The sequence below is a fragment of the Emys orbicularis genome, chromosome 5, assembly GCF_028017835.1.
Source record: "Emys orbicularis isolate rEmyOrb1 chromosome 5, rEmyOrb1.hap1, whole genome shotgun sequence".
NCBI lineage: Eukaryota > Metazoa > Chordata > Testudines > Emydidae > Emys > Emys orbicularis.
The window spans coordinates 130604260-130620654 of NC_088687.1; the positions used below are offsets into that span (position 1 = coordinate 130604260).

General features: G+C 39.7%; 1 protein-coding gene across 1 annotated transcript; it reads left to right on the forward strand.

Moving 5' to 3' along the window:
- The first annotated feature begins 2549 nt into the window (after window positions 1-2549).
- Window positions 2550-10148, forward strand: LOC135879488 (transmembrane emp24 domain-containing protein 11-like). The gene is made up of 5 exons (XM_065405497.1): window positions 2550-2679; window positions 3879-3979; window positions 4857-4982; window positions 6230-6376; window positions 9999-10148. The coding sequence occupies exons 1-5, from the start codon at window positions 2550-2552 to the stop codon at window positions 10146-10148; spliced, it is 654 nt and encodes a 217-aa protein (XP_065261569.1).
- The last annotated feature ends 6247 nt before the right edge of the window (window positions 10149-16395 follow it).

A 16395-nucleotide genomic window follows, 5' to 3' on the forward strand; every position in this document is an offset into this window, starting at 1 on the left:
ACTGAGGGCCATCACAAGCCTCACCACCTTCCACTCTAAATACAAGGCATGTTTTTTCCTTATCTTCTCTATCATAAATGTACCAAAATGTATGTGTCCAGTGCACAATTGTCCGCTTGGGGAGAACATGAGTGAACCAACTACTGGAAGGGGCTCTTGTACTATGGTGAGTACTGCATTAGGAGGGCTGTGTTGTGAGCTGGTGGGGTGAATAGCCGAGTGTCTGTCTGCTGTGACCATTTGTTTGACTGGAGCTAGTTGCAGGGACTGTTTGACCATGTGTTTGTTTGAAAAGTGTGACTGTTTGATCGTGTGGTTGTTTGTTTGAAAAGTGTGAATTGGGAGTGCTTTGTTCCAGGTGGGCCTTGAATGGTTGATTGGAGGGAAGGCTTTGAGCTGGGCCAAGTGGTATGAGCCAGCAGCCTGATAAAAAAGCAGCCAGTTGCAAACCGAGTGAGCGGTGAACAGAGGACAAGCAAACGGAATTCGCCTGGGAGTTCGCTTGGGATGTTTTCACCTTTCAGTCTTCTGTGAGCAGTAAATACAACATCTGAAGAGGCTCTTAGAAGAAAGACATTATGGATAGTGAGCGATCAGTGGTTGTGACCTGCACAGGATGTGCCATGTTTGTCTTTCTCCCAGAGGATAGAAGCAACTTCGCCTGTATGAAGTGCAAGCTGGTCTCCATATTGGAAGAGAAGGTTAAAGGACTAGAGACCCAAGTATCAACCCTGCATTGCATCAGAGAAAATGAAGATTTTCTGGATAGAAGTCAGCATTTGGTATTGCAGGCACAGAATCTGAGAGGGCAGTGCAGCATTTGGTATTGCAGGCACAGAATCTGAGAGGGCAGTGCAGAATGGGGAAGAAAATTGACAGCATGTGATCTCCAGAAGGAGAAAGAGGAGAACCCATGTATCCCCAATGCAGATAGAGGTAAGAAACTTTTTTCGGGTTCTCTGCACAGGTACTATGGTGGAGAATGATTTGGAAGAGTCATTTGAGGGAAGGGATCAGAGGGAGACCACATTGACTGGAAGGCATGGGATGCATTGTCCTAGGGATAGTGGTTCTACGACCACCATTCCCAAGAGGAGGAGACAGGTGGTGGTGGTCGAGGACTCCCTCCTAAGGGGGATGGAGTCATCCATCTGCCGTCCAGACTGGGAAACTCGAGAAGTGTGCTGCTTGCCTGGAGCTAGAATTCAGGATGTGATGGAGTGTCTGCGAGGACCACTCCCCCTTCCTACTCCTCCATGATACTACAAAGAATGTGTGGCTCTGGGAAGAAGGATAAAGGATTTTGAGGCACAAGTCATGTTCATGTCCATCCTCCCTGTTGAAGGAAAAGGCCCAGGTAGGGACCGTTGAATTGTCAAGGTAAATGTGTGGTTACACAGGTTGTGTCGGAGAGAGGGCTTTGGATTCTTCGACCATGGGATGTTGTTCCAGGAAGAAGGATTGCTAGGAAGAGATGGAATCCACCTAATGAAGAGAGGGAAGAGCATCTTCGCAGGCAGACTTGCTAACCTAGTGAGGAGGGCTTTAAACTAGGTTCGCCCGGGGATGGTGACCTAAGCCTGGAGGTAAGTGGGGAAGTGGGATACTGGGAGGAAACACAAGGAGGAGGGTGCAACAGGGGAGGCTGCATTACACTGCAAAATACATCCTTTCCATGGAAAATACTGTTTTTCTTAAATGATCCTGTGCCATAGAAGGAGACCTTTCCTTGAAAAAGGCATTTTTGGTCACTAGCACATACACAACAGAGATCCCTTTTGACAGATGAACAGAAATAATAACACAGCAAAACTTTGAGATGTTGCCAGGCAACTCAATAGACAGAAATTATCCCAGACAGTGCAGTGATGCTGGAATTGGAAGCAGAGAATAGTTTATTTTAATCTTTATTTTTCTCTTGTTTGTTGAACTTAGGGGCAAGAGAGAAATTTAATTTATTTACACCCCTCCCCAACCAATTTCATAATGACAACATCCATTGATAGGAACATTCCACTACTTAGTGATCCTGGCCATCTTATTGACTATGAAAGCAGCTGTGCTGGATTTTATTTTTAAATACACACACAGAGAATACTCAGCTGACCTGTTGGACTAAAACCCAGCAGTAACTGTCAAAGCTGACAAACACACTAAAAGCATACAACTCAGAAAAACATGAAGTATTGGATTTTCCCATTGTGGCACTTTCAGTCCTAATGTAGTCCGTGTGTGTGAGAGAGAGAGAGAGAGAGTGCGTGCTGTGCACACACACACACACACAAAGAATTATAAATTAATCCTATAAAACTTCATATATCTGAGCTACGAATAAAATTTTGCTCCTTTCATGGTAGGAAAGACTTCACAAATTATCTTTTTCTTATCTCATTCGGTAGCGCATACACATATATAAATAACTGAAGTAACTACCAGATGTCTTTTCTCACATTTTTTCCCAAAACCACACTGATAAACAGCAAACAAGGAGTGAGCACAGAGCTGTGCTCATTTTTAACTAATCATTTCCAAAAGGATACACCAAAATCATGAAGAGCCACTTAATAGGAATTCTTTTGAGCTTCTGGGTTGCTGTCTCAACTGCTTTGTATTTTCATTCAGGGGAAAGAGAGGAGAAATGCATAATAGAAGACATTCCAAGTGATACCTTGATTACTGGTAGGTAGATGTTGCTACATGATGGTCAATGTGTTTAATATTTAAAATGTTAATCTATGAAGTTCTAATGCTGACAGCCTGATATATAATGCCAAAGCCCTGTGGCTGGCCCTGCTTAGGTGAATGAGTGGTGGTGTGGTGAGCAGGGCACAAAGAGCATTTCCTTCTTTACTCCCAAAACGAGTGCCAGTCACAATATGGAAATGCACTATAGCCACTGCTCCATGCTAGCCATGAGTGTTACAGTTGTGTCGTGTACTGCATGCTGAGTAATAACATGAGAGGACTCCATGTTTCTGAATCTAAACTGGCTCTTTATTAAGAGAATTAGTTACAGAATTGCTGTGACAGCAGCTAGCATTCAAGCTATGTGCACACAGAATGGCTTCCTGATGCCTTCTCCAAACTCTTCCCTTCTATCTCCTGTGCTTGTCCCTCCAAGTTCCATGCAGGTTGCTAAAAGAGTCCTCTGCACAGACCAGAAGAGCTGGCTGAGCTAAGATGGAAAGCACAAAAGGCACCTATTTCTACAGTGCTGGAGATGCCATTGCAGTATGTGCTTCCTCAGAGGAATTCTGGTTTAGTCAACCATTACTCCCAGGGCTCCTATTATTGCACGGTTTTGCCACTCTCCCCCACCAATGTGAGGTCTGCATTTTCTGTTTACCAGTGGTCAGGACCTCATTCAAGACCTGCTAAAAAAAAGGACCATTCCACTAGGTGTTTTATACTGAGTTCATTAAAATCTTCCCAGATAATGAGAAAGCAAAAAGCCCTTATTTGAGAAGGAGAAATATGCAAGACTGCCAGGGAACCATCAAAGAGCTGATCGCTTTCTTGTTCACAAGTGCTAGGGGCTGCATGAAAGACAATCATACAAACGTAATTTGAGTAATGGATACCTGAACTTTTGGGACTATCTGCCATGTGCCATGGCTTGCTAACCAGGCCAGAGCATGCAAGGCAATGATAATAAACTGTCACTTTTCTTTCACTGGTTTGTAACTTCTTGCTCACTCCATTGTGGTGCAAAATGCCACAATCTAATTATATGGTGAACTGGAAAAATCATAATTCTATTAATTATGTAAATTATCTTGTACTTAATTTTGTTTTTAAAGTGACTTGATGTGAAATGAAAAAGTGAAAGATATTTAATATACTAACTTGTAATTAACAGATTTGTATCTGTTTCTCAGGGAGTTACAAGGTACAGCAATGGGACATACATGAACACAGGTTTCTTGAATCTGCTCCTGGTTTGGGAATGTTTGTGACCATTACAACTCCTACTAAGGAGGTAAAACTTATTATTCACATTTTTGGAGGCATTTGTACTGACTCTTGGAACTGGAAGGTCATACTATCTAAGGGGAATGGACAATATTTTTAAAAATAGGTGCCTACAATTCGGTTCCTTAATCCATATTTAAGCAGCTAAATAAGTGGTCTGATTCTCAAAAGTGCAGAGCACATGTTGGTTTCATTAAGGTCAATAAGAGAAGAAGGGGTACTCAGTACTTTTGAAATCCAGGCCATTTATTCATGTATCTATATGGGTTTAGCACCTTGATTTTAGTCGTCTTTTATTTATTTAATCTGGTAATGCTTTTTGCGTTAAAGCTAGATTTGGAAAAGCTTGCCATCAAAGAATAGTTAAAATATAGTTGAAACAATATTTTACATACAGACAACATGGTTTTGTATTGACTACTGAAGCAACATAGTAAAGCCAGTAGCTGTGTATGGAGAAAGGAAGGAGATGATAAATTAAACCAAAAATATTAGATTATCCATCAGGATGCATATACCAGCAATTCACAACAACTGCCTTCATTGCCACTGGGTGTTCAACACTTCTGAAAATCAGGCTACTTATTTATGTGCCAAAGTAAGGACTTAGGAGCTACACTTAAACACCCATTTTTGAAAATTTTGACTTTAGTTTAGTGTCTATAGATAAGTTTTTAGTTCTCAGTGTAGACCACATTTTTTTCTAGTTTTTATTCCCTAAATAAAATGTGAAAGTTAGGTTAATTGTATTTATATTAATAATATAATATAATTAATATTAAGTTTTAAATGTTAAAATATTCTGAGGTATGATACATAGCATTTTATTTTTATGTTAATATCTGTGGTTTATAAATTAAAAAAATACACTTAACACATTACAGCTACTGTTGTCAAAATTGTATGGTCCACAAGGAACATTCTCTTTTACGTCACACTTACCTGGGGAGCATAATATCTGTTTGCAGTCTAACTCCACAAAGCTTATCTCATTTGGAGGAAGTAAACTGGTAAGAGTATTTCTTGAATATACTTTTTAATGATGATATCTGTCGTATCTAAACCACAGGCTCTGGAAGACAAATGGACATACAGTATAGAGTTCTAGGAGCATAATTAATGACAAGAGTGAAAGGATTATGAAAGTATCTCAGTGGATCCATGTGTCCAATGTTGCTCTTTGATCTTGCAAAGCAATTCCACGTAGGTGGACCTTTGGACCTCCTGAATTCAATGGAGCTCCACCCATGCAGAACATTCTGTATTATTTTGGTTGTGGTCAGTGTTTGAAACCAGAAGAATCTTGCTTTGATGAATTATCTCAGAGATTGGCAAATGACTCTTTAGCCAATATATGACATTTCCTAGTGACTGAAAAAGATAATGCTGGAGCTCAGAAGCTGAAGAGATGAAACAGACTTTCCTTTCATGTTCAAGGAGTCAGGGCACAGTCAGTCTAATACAGTGCAGATTAATTAATATTTGTACAGCACCTTGATTATGTAAAGCTTCAAAGTCCTGATTAATATGATGAAATGTTATAAGGGGAAAGATTTATCAACACAAATGCAGGTACAAAAGCTTACTTATCTGAAAGCTATTACATTTCTGTCGCTCCAGTGTCTTTGAGCAATACCTCTATAAACTTTAAAGAGTTAAAATCTATGGGAGAGAGCCACACATGAATTATATATTTATCGTTCTTTATATCATTATAAACCAAGCTAAACTTTGGAAGTAACTGGAGAAAATTGCCTTTAGAAGCATATTTAATAACCTACTGGAAGTGCTATAGTATGCCAGGTGGAAGACCTAGGACTGATTCTCATTATTTCTGTTTCTGACTTTGCTTCAGCTACAGCCTAAGTGGGAAGAGTATTAAAAAAAAGGATTGATAATGGTATCAATTTTTAATTAGAGTAAGTAGCCCTAAGAATGTTCATTTTTTGCCCTTTGTTGGACACAGTATAATAAATAGTTCACACTGGTTGAATCATTAGCATTAGTATAAAATACAACACTAATAACAAAGTATGTAAATTTGTGTAATTAAAGATTAAAACCTTGAAATATATACATTTTAAATATCTTATCTCTTTAGTAAGGACATCTATAAATAAGTTAAATACCATTCCTATAAGAAGGCTAAAAAGAAACCTTTGTTATTTATGCCTCGCTTTGTTTCTGACGACTTTTTTTTTTTAAATACCCACACATAAATTCATGGGACTAATAATTGTTGTTATTGTGTTCATAGCGTATCCACTTGGACATTAGAGTTGGAGAGCATTTTCTTGATGAAGCTATCGCTCAAGCCAAGGACAAAGTTAATGAAGTTAACTTTAGACTCGGACATCTAATTGAGCAAATTCATCATATATCCAAAGAACAAAACTATCACAGAGTATGTTTGTTCCCTAATAGAAATATGAAAGAATAATGCATGGAAACATCTGGATTTGGAAAGTAAAATGTTGGGTGGCATATTACAATATTTAGTTGTAGTATTATTTTTAATTAAATGTTATTAAAAGTACTATTAATATTTAACCAAAGTGGACCACAGTATGTAAGTTATTACTTAAAACTGAACAATACATATTAATTAAGGTTTGTAAAACACTTTGCAGCTACAAAGCAAAATACAGTATATAAGCTAAGAATTAATTATTAATTAATCTTTATATAATCATCAGTTTTACTCTACAGTACTTTCCACTACTTAAATCATTTGGTTAATTTTAGTTTTGCTGGTCATAACTGCTATAATTCAAGTTGTATGTGCATCAAATTTTAATTTAAATTCTATTTTCACATGCTCATAACTTTGTGATAAATTACTAGTTTGGGCTGAGATTCTCAATACTTAATCTCAACCTAAAAGTGAATTTGTTTTAGAAGGACTGAGTAAAATCCTTCCATAGAATCATAGAACATCAGGGTTGGAAGGGACCTCAGGAGGGAGGTCATCTAGTCCAACCCCCTGCTCAAAGCAGGACCAATTCCCAACTAAATCATCCCAGCCAGGGCTTTGTCAAGCCTGACCTTAAAAACCTCTAAGGAAGGAGATTCCACCACCTCCCTAGGTAAACCATTCCAGTGCTTCATCACCCTCCTAGTGAAAAAGTTTTTCCTAATATCCAACCTAAACCTCTCCCACTGCAACTTGAGACCATTACTCCTTGTTCTGTCATCTGGTACCCCTGAGAACAGTCTAGATCCATCCTCTTTGGAACCCCCTTTCAGGTAGTTGAAAGCAGCTATCAAATCCCCCCTCATTCTTCTCCTCCGCAGACTAAACAATCCCAGTTCCCTCAGCCTCTCCTCATAAATCATGTGCTCCAGCCCCCTAATAGTTTTTGTTGCCCTCCGCTGGACTCTTTCTAATTTTTCCACATCCTTCTTGTAGTGTGGGGCCCAAAACTGGACACAGTACTCCAGATGAGGCCTCACCAATGTCGAATAGAGGGGAATGATCACGTCCCTCGATCTGCTGGCAATGCCCCTACCTATACAGCCCAAAATGCCGTTAGCCTTCTTGGCAACAAGGGCACACTGTTGACTCATATCCAGCTTCTCGTCCACTGTAACCCTTAGGTCCTTTTCTGCAGAACTGCTGCCTAGCTATTTGGGCCATAGTCTGTAGCAGTGCATGGGACTCTTCCATCCTAAGTGCAGGACTCTGCACTTGTCCTTGTTGAACCTCATTCGGTTTCTTTTGGCCCAATCCTCTAATTTGTCTAGGTCCCTCTGTATCCTATCTCTACCCTCCAGCGTATCTACCACTCCTCCCAGTTTAGTGTCATCTGCAAACTTGCTAAGAGTGCAGTCCACGCCATCCTCCAGATCATTAATGAAGATATTGAACAAAACCGGCCCCAGGACCGACCCTTGGGGCACTCCGCTTGATACCGGCTGCCAACTAGACATGGAGCCATTGATCACTACCCGTTGAGCCCCATGATCTAGCCAGCTTTCTATCCACCTTATAGTCCATTCATCCAGCCCATACTTCTTTAACTTGCCGGCAAGAATACTGTGGGAGACCGTATCAAAAGCTTTGCTAAAGTCAAGGAATAACACATCCACTGCTTTCCCCTCATCCACAGACTCGGTTATTTCCTCATAGAAGGCAATTAGGTTAGTCAGGCATGACTTGCCCTTGGTGAATCCATGCTGACTGTTCCTGATCACTTTCCTCTCCTCTAAGTGCTTCAGAATTGATTCCTTGAGGACCTGCTCCATGATTTTTCCAGGGACTGAGGTGAGGCTGACTGTCCTGTAGTTCCCTGGATCCTCCTTCTTCCCTTTTTTTTTTAAAGATGGGCACTACATTAGCCTTTTTCCATCTGTAACAGCAATTTGTAGACACTTTTAACAGAACACAAGAATGGTCATTTCAGTTTCACTCCTCTTCACAGGGATAGCTGAGTGGTTTGAGCATTGGCCTGCTAAACCCAGGCTTGTGAGTTCAATCCTTGAGGGGTCCATTTAGGGATCTGGGGCAAAAAATCTGTCTGGGGATTGGTCCTGCTTTGAGCAGGGGGTTGGACTAGATGACCTCCTGAGGTCCCTTCCAACCCTGATATTCTATGATTATTTTCACAAAAATTAAATAAATAAGGGTTAGATTATAGCATTTAGCTATGCCCACTCTATACATCTCCGACCAGTTGCTTGCAAGGGAGAAAGTATCAGGAGAGCAACTGTTCTCCTTTGTCCATGTCTGAGCCCTGGTTTCAACAATCCTAATATGGATGGAAAAGGAGGACACTTGCAAGATCTAGTTGTATATAAATAAAATAATGAAATAAATAAATGTGAGCTGCAATGTTAAAAAAGCTGTTTGAGCATGCATAGTAGTAATTTTTGCTAATAATAGGAACTACAATGCTAACTGTGGTGCTTAGCATCATAAACCCCAATTCTAACAACACAGATGTGAATGATTTTGCACACATGCACTATTTGTAGGATCAATATCTATGAAGAATGTTTGCAATGCAGGAATGAATTCTATGAGTGTTATTACTATATATTGCATATTATTGAATAAATTATTGAAATCTTTGTGCCTGTGCCAGCTATAAGCTCATTAAGCATAACAACGCTGGATTTTTGCAGTTTGTTCTAATTTTTCTATTTAGAACAATTCTCTCTAAAATAGAAGAAAAAGTAATTAAGGAAGCCCCATGAGACTTTCTGAGCTTGATCCTGCATGGCACATGTGCAGAGTAGTGCATATGCACATACAAGGTAAAAAAACAAGTCTATTAGGATGGAAAGGGGAACTCAATCCTGCAGTCATGAGCATGGAGTTGTATGCAAGTTACTCCAATTTAGTAGTAGGAATAAAGCCCAGGATATGATCCAATACTTTTGAAATCAATGGAGTTTTGTCATTGTCTTTAACAGGAGCTGGAGCAGGAAATTTGAAATTTGGATTGAAGGGTCAGATTGCAGTGTTGCAAAACTCAGTCCCTTTTGTGAATCTAGTTCCAGGCACCTAGTTGCTTCTTCAGATGCCTAAATACCTTTAAATATATGGTCCCTAAGTGCCTTATTGTGGCTCCAATTCAGGGAAAAAATTAAGTCTGTGCTTAAGTCCATCCCTGTTCAGGAGAGCACGTAAGCATATGTTTAACATTATGAATGTGTTTTAGTCCCATTGACTTCAGTAGGAAGTATGCATGTGCTTAAAGAACTATACCTAATGCTCAGCCCAACCTGTGACCATATGAAACTTCTGCTCACACTTTCACTGCAGCACAAAAGCCAACCTTACATAACCTGTTGTTCAGTGCTCAAATTGTGATTTGCAACCCTGAAAGTAATATGGATAAGAAGTTCAAACTCTTATTTTAATCAAATTGATTATAGTTAAGAAGAGAACATCGTATAGGGCTTGTTCATTCTCTCCGGTATGTGGACAGACAACATGTGCCTTGATACCAGGTAGCAGCATCAAATACTGTACTTAGATTTTTTTAAATCAAATAATTATGCCTTTTCCCTCTTTTCAACAGGAACGTGAGGAGTACTTTCGATTGACAAGTGAAGAAACGAACAGCAATATCCTGTGGTGGGCTCTTGCACAAACATTAATCCTTATCTTAGTTGGAGTCTGGCAAATGAAATGTCTTAAAGATTTCTTTATAGCTAAAAAGCTTGTTTAAGACTGATAGAAGTGAATATACTTCTAAATTATTCAACATATATTGCATAATGTCTACATTAATAAAGCACAAAATGCAAAAATATGCACTATTTTTGATGTCTTATTTACATAAAAAGGTGAAATTAAACTAGTTTTCAAGTAGCTGAATACAGTAATCCTCTGGTAAGAAAAATATTACAAGAAAATATGAAGTACATGAATTGAGGGGGGGGAGGAGGAAATTGTCAATATACTCTTCTCAAGCATCACTCATGCCTCCCACTCTCAATAATTACCACTCCCACCTCCTGCTCCCCTATCAGATTCACACTGTTGGGTCTCTCCTTCCATTTCCTTCGGCAGAATCCCAACCGTAGTTCCCCCACTTCCTTCTAAAGATTTAGTTTATATCTCAATCTGAATAGCACCATACATATATACATCTAAATGGCATATAGTTGGCAGTCCATCCTGCCTTTTGGCAGTTTTGCATAACCACTCCAAATAATCTTGAATAGTTATGTAAATTATCACAGGTGAGAACTATCCTACTCAGTCTGATTGGATTATAGAATTCCTGGCAATCCCTAGATTTGTGACTGTCAACTTTATATGTAAGATTATTCATACAGTTTCAGTTCTTCAGTGTTTTTCTTTGTTGGAAAGCTATTTTTATTTTAATTAAGAGGCCACAGATGTTACTTTTGAGTACTGATCATAGTGGATTTATCAGGAGCGTTGCAGTGTATGACTTAATCATGTAGTTCCCCTCCAATTGGATTAACAGATGGGTTGAGAGAGTTGCTTCTATAATTTGACAAGTTTTATTTAGTTATAGTTTATGGAGAATTTGATTTAAAAGCAGAAGACGGGTGGTGTGCATCTCCTATCACAGCAAACACTTAGCAACTTACTTCCTTACTAACCTATGTCCTATTTCCTTCTGTGAAGAAAATAGCTTGTAAGGACATATAGACCTTATATAAAATTTAAAGTTATATATTTCAAATGGGTTTCATCCTGATCAGCTTTAAAGTAATTTTTCTCTGTCAAGCTTTTGGGCTTGTGTACATAGCCCCACAGTGCACTACGGGGGACAGGGGGTATGAACGGCAGTGTGCAATGTGTCTGCCCTCATGTAGACCCTACTAGCAGGAACTAATAGGAACCTAATTCATATTAACCTAACTCCCATTGAAATCAATGGTTATAGGCCAGACAGTTTATCTTCTGAAATCAATGGGAATTAGGGATCTAGGTACTTTTGAAAATCCCAGTATCTGCATCTTTAGGTACCTAAATAGCTTTAAAAATGTGTCCCATACAATCTTTTAAAAACATTTAATCCAAGCAGTCTATGAGTCTGAATTTTTTATGTTTTGGGAGGGGTCCCAGACTAAGTCTGTGGGATATGGAATATACTAAATATTTTTAAAACTGGTGATTTAAGCAGGACTTTTCTAAGTTGATGCTTGCTAATTATGTCCTAATTCAGACTTGATAAGACCAAGTTGCGTGGGTCCCAGGTAGGCCTCACCCCTGATTTGTCCATAGACTTTGAAGGTAGGTACTGAAAAATGAGTGAGAGAAATTTGTAAACCGTAAGAATCAAAGGTCAGGCCAAGAAGCCTCAACTTTCAGATCAATGAGCCATCTGAGGAAAAACTCATGTTCCAGAGTCTCCAGAACTGATCAGCTTAGAGAGAGGAAGTTATGACAAACAGGCTATTTCTACCTTTGACCAGTCTCTCCCTGCACCTGAAGAAGGTCTACTAGTGCAAAGTGCTATGCCAGCAGAACATCAGCATTTGGCAACTTGTCTGCAGTTCCAGCTCCTACACGATGAAAGTCCAGAAAACACAACTCCTCTATAATTTTATGTATCATATTTCATCCTTTTGTATTGTTTAGTCTTTTGTTTTTAATTCTCCGGGAGCTGTTCCATCCTTTATTTTTAGCATGTGAAAATAAAAGTGTGGTTGTGTGCACACATATGTGTGTAGAGCTAGGCAATTTTTTTTTTACTAATTGTTTTGCAACATAAAAATTAATTTTTGGGGGGGTGATCTGAAACTATTTGCCTAATTTGGGTCAAATTTTGATTAATGAGTCAATTTTATGTTTTAAATTCTTTTTTTTTTTAATTTTTAAATTTCACCAGTTTTAAAACAACACACCCACACAAAAAAGGTGAAAACCACCTGTAAAGTCAAATCAAAATGAAAAACTTATGAAAATAAATCATTTTGTGTAAACCCAAATGTTTCAGTCAACTCGAAACAAATCAAAAAACCCAAAAGATTTTGTTTTGGGTCAACTCAAAACATTTTGGTTGATTCTAAATTCAAGTTTTTTCTGTGTGTTTCGATTCAATGAAATTTTTTTTTTAAAAATTGGGGGTTTGAATGAAACCTGTTTTTTTTCAGAGGGGCGGGGAGGTGTTTCAAACTTTTGGTCCAGCCCCCAAACCAAAAAAATCCATTATTTGCTGAGAGCTGTGTGTATGAGAGCACTTATAAAGCCCACACAGGGAAGGTGCCAGAAAGAAACATTCTCCAGGTTAAAGAGCTCTAAATATTGTCTTATAAAGACACTCATTGAAATTTATTCTGTGTTTAGAAGTCTAGAGCCATTAGGATTACCATCAGTAATTTCTGGTAAACACGATTGTTAAACATTGGCTTATTATTGAGTGTTCTGTTAAAGTGTATATTATAATACTTGGTTGGATGAGAAAAGGTTGCCAGGAGTTCTCAAACTTCATTAAACCGCGAACCCCTTCTGAAAACAAAAATTACTATAGGACCACAAGAGGGGGGACTGAAGTCTGAACCTGCCTAAGCCCTGCCACCCCAGGGAGGGGGGCAAAGCCAAAGTCTGACTGCCCCAGGCTGGGAGGGCCAAAGCCGAAACCCAAGGGCTTCAGCCCCAGGTAGGGGGCCTGTAACCTTAGCCCCGCTGCCCAGGGCTGAAGCCTTCGGGCTTGGACTTTGACCCTGAATCCCAGCAAGTCTAAGCCAGCCCTGGAGACCCCATTAAAATAGGGCCATGACCCACTTTGGGGTCTCGAACCACAGTTTGAGAACCGCTGGGTTAGACACAGCATACTAACTGAAGGTTAAGAAGGAAGTTTTATAATTGGCTCTAAGGTTATGGTTCAAACATTAGATAATAATTTGGTTTCTGTATTAAGCTATTTAGCCAGATTCAAATTATTGATTTGATTGACATTAGTAAAATTCCTTCTTTGGGTTTTATAAATAAATGGACAATTAGCCTCCCTCTTAAAAGTTATATAAGGATTGATTACATCTCTGGCATTAATTTGATTATTTAACTTCAGTCCAATATTGAGACTACCTGACTTGATTAGATTATGATATGATAGTGTCTTATTCTTAGTTTAGTTTAGTATTACTAATATCTTGGCTTTGGTGACATGTTTTCTTGATTCTATTTTAATTTAAGATTTTTAATAAGATTTAGAAATTGATACTGAATCATGTTTCTTTCAATAAGCAACATGGATCCAAACCTTTGAGAGCCTATGCTGGATAGCAGCAGGTCAACCTAAAAGCCTGACCAATTCCTCCTGATAATTTTATGGTTCTCACATTTCTCTATCTTATATTCAGAGCAGCATTTAGAGTAGTGATTAGAGATGGTTGAAAATTTTCTATTGAAATTTTTTTCAACCAAAAATGCCTTTGTTTTCCTCAATGTAAAAAAACCCTAAAATCAATTTTTACTTAAAAAAAAAATCCTCAAAAATTAAAAAAAAGTTTTCATGGAAAAGTTTTACCATTTTCTGACTATCTCTAGTTGTGATTATTGTACCCATCTATTGATTTAACAAGTTTGTCTAGATAAAATTATATTATAAAATACTACCTATATTCAGCTATTTAGATTGCTTAATTAGCTGAACATTCTAATATTTTTCCTTTTAAAAGAGTTGCCAGATGCAACTGATCATAGAATCATAGATATCAGGGTTGGAAGGGACATCAGGAGGTCATCTAGTCCAACCCGAACTGATTATTCTATTGTTACACATCACCGGGGAGTTTCTAACATTGTATTTTTGAAATGCAGTTATTGAAAGATGTAAATCAGTAGGTGCTTAATAAAATTAAGTAAATAGATGCAATGAATGATGTCTTTTTTCATAATACAAAATATTCCTTAAAAAAGCACTTTTGGAACTGTGAATTGCAGGAATTTTTATTTTTGTTGTCTTTTCACCATTAATACAAATGAAAAAGGAATACATATAACTGTTTAGAGTGCACTTAACTGATCTTAAATCACTAACAGTTTCCACCACTATTCTGAAAATTAAGAAAGGTATTCTAAAAGTAATTATTTTTTTGTCTCATACATTCCAGGACCTCAGTTCTGGGATCTGTGTTTCCCATGCATATGCTGATAATATCAACAACACATGCAGCTGAGCAGACCAGTGAAGTGCCTTTCTTAGCATGATTTAACTGTTAGTGATATCATCAGCTGCAGAAGGAACCTGAGCTCGGATTCTAGCAGGTAAAAGAGAATGATTCTTGAATATCATTTAAGCCTGATTTGTAATAGAAGGGATACATTTGTGCCAGTACGTGGTTATTTGTTTATCTCAGGGCCAGCTCTAGGCACCAGCAAAACAAGCTGGTGCTTGGGGCGGCACATTTTTAGGGGCGGCATGGCCGGCGCCAGAATGCCGCCCCTAAAAATGTACCCCGGTCGCCCTAGCTCACCTCCGCTGCTGCTGCCGCTCGCGCGCCACGGCGCGTGAAACAGCTGATTCGCGCGCCGCTACTCGCCCTCCCTCCCAGGCTCTCAAGCCTGGGAGGGAGAGGGAGAAGTGGCGCCTGCGCCGCGGCCACTCGGAGTCTCCCCCTCCCTCCCAGGCTCTCAAACCTGGGAGGGAGGGGGAGATCCCGAGCGGCCGCGGCGCGCGAAACAGCCATTTCGCGTGCCACTGCTCCCCCTCCCTCCCAGGCTTGAGAGCCTGGGAGGGAGGGGGAGACTCTGAGTGGCCGCGGCGCGGGCGCCGCTTCTCCCCCTCCCTCCCTCCCTCCCTCCTAGGCTTGAGAGCCTGGGGGGAGGAGGCAGGGCTGGGGATTTGGGGAAGGGGCGGAGTTGAGGCGGGGCCGGGGGTGGGGTAATTAAAAAACGGGGGGGGGGGGGCTGGCCAAAATTGTTTTTGCTTTGGGCGGCAAAAATCCTAGAGCCGGCCCTGGTTTATCTGGCCATGTATGGACAAAATCAGTATTTGCATGCTCACCTCTGTCAAGAGCTGCACACAGGAAACAATCTGTGGTACCTTTTAACTAGAGTTAGTAAAAAAAAAAAAAAAAAAACCACCAAAAAAACCAGAATTTCCATCCTGTGGGAAATTGAGATTTTGAAATTTGGATTTATCCCAAATAGGGATGAAAAGTCAAAGTCTCAGAATTATTCACAAAATGATAGATTCCAAAATATTTTGTTTTGACTTTATCAGAGCATTTCATTTTAATATGGTCAAAAAATGTTCATCTCAGCTATATTATACTATAGTGGAAACAATTAAGTCAAATGAGATGATTAAGTCAAAATGAAATATTTCAAATTTACATGAATAAAATGTTTTGCCATTATAAAAACAAAACATTTTGATGATTACCCCAATATTTAGATGAAATTGATACATTCCAGCAAAATGTTTTGATTTAATTGAAAACTGTTCTGTCGGAAAAATTTTGGCCAGCTCTAATATTAACAATCTTATTGAACCCACAAACTTATGAATGATATCGGGGATGCTATGGATGCTATTGTTCTGATATGCCATCAGATGGCAATGTATATATATAAACACCCTGGTAGTCGGGCAGAGGTGAGTAAATCCATTCCACCTCATCGACCTGTTAGGGGAGAGGAGCGGATAAATCCTGCCCCTCTCACCACTGTTGGGTGCTAGGAGCAGGGTGGGAAAATCTCTGCCCCTCACCCGGCTCTCCACCCCTGTGGGGTGGCAAGGTCAGGTAAATTCCCCCTGACCGTCCTGTTGTGGGGGGAGGTGGGTGAATCCCCCCATCTGCTCACCACCTGGTTGGGAGTGAGGGAAAAAACCCCTCTTATGCTCATTGCCCTCTTGGGGGGGAGGTGTGGGTGAATCCCACACACACATGCTCACCACCCTCTTGTGGGGGAGGGACGGGTGACTCCCCCCTAACATGTTCACCGGCCTCTTGGTTGGGGAAGGGCGGGTGAACCCCCCCCCCCCA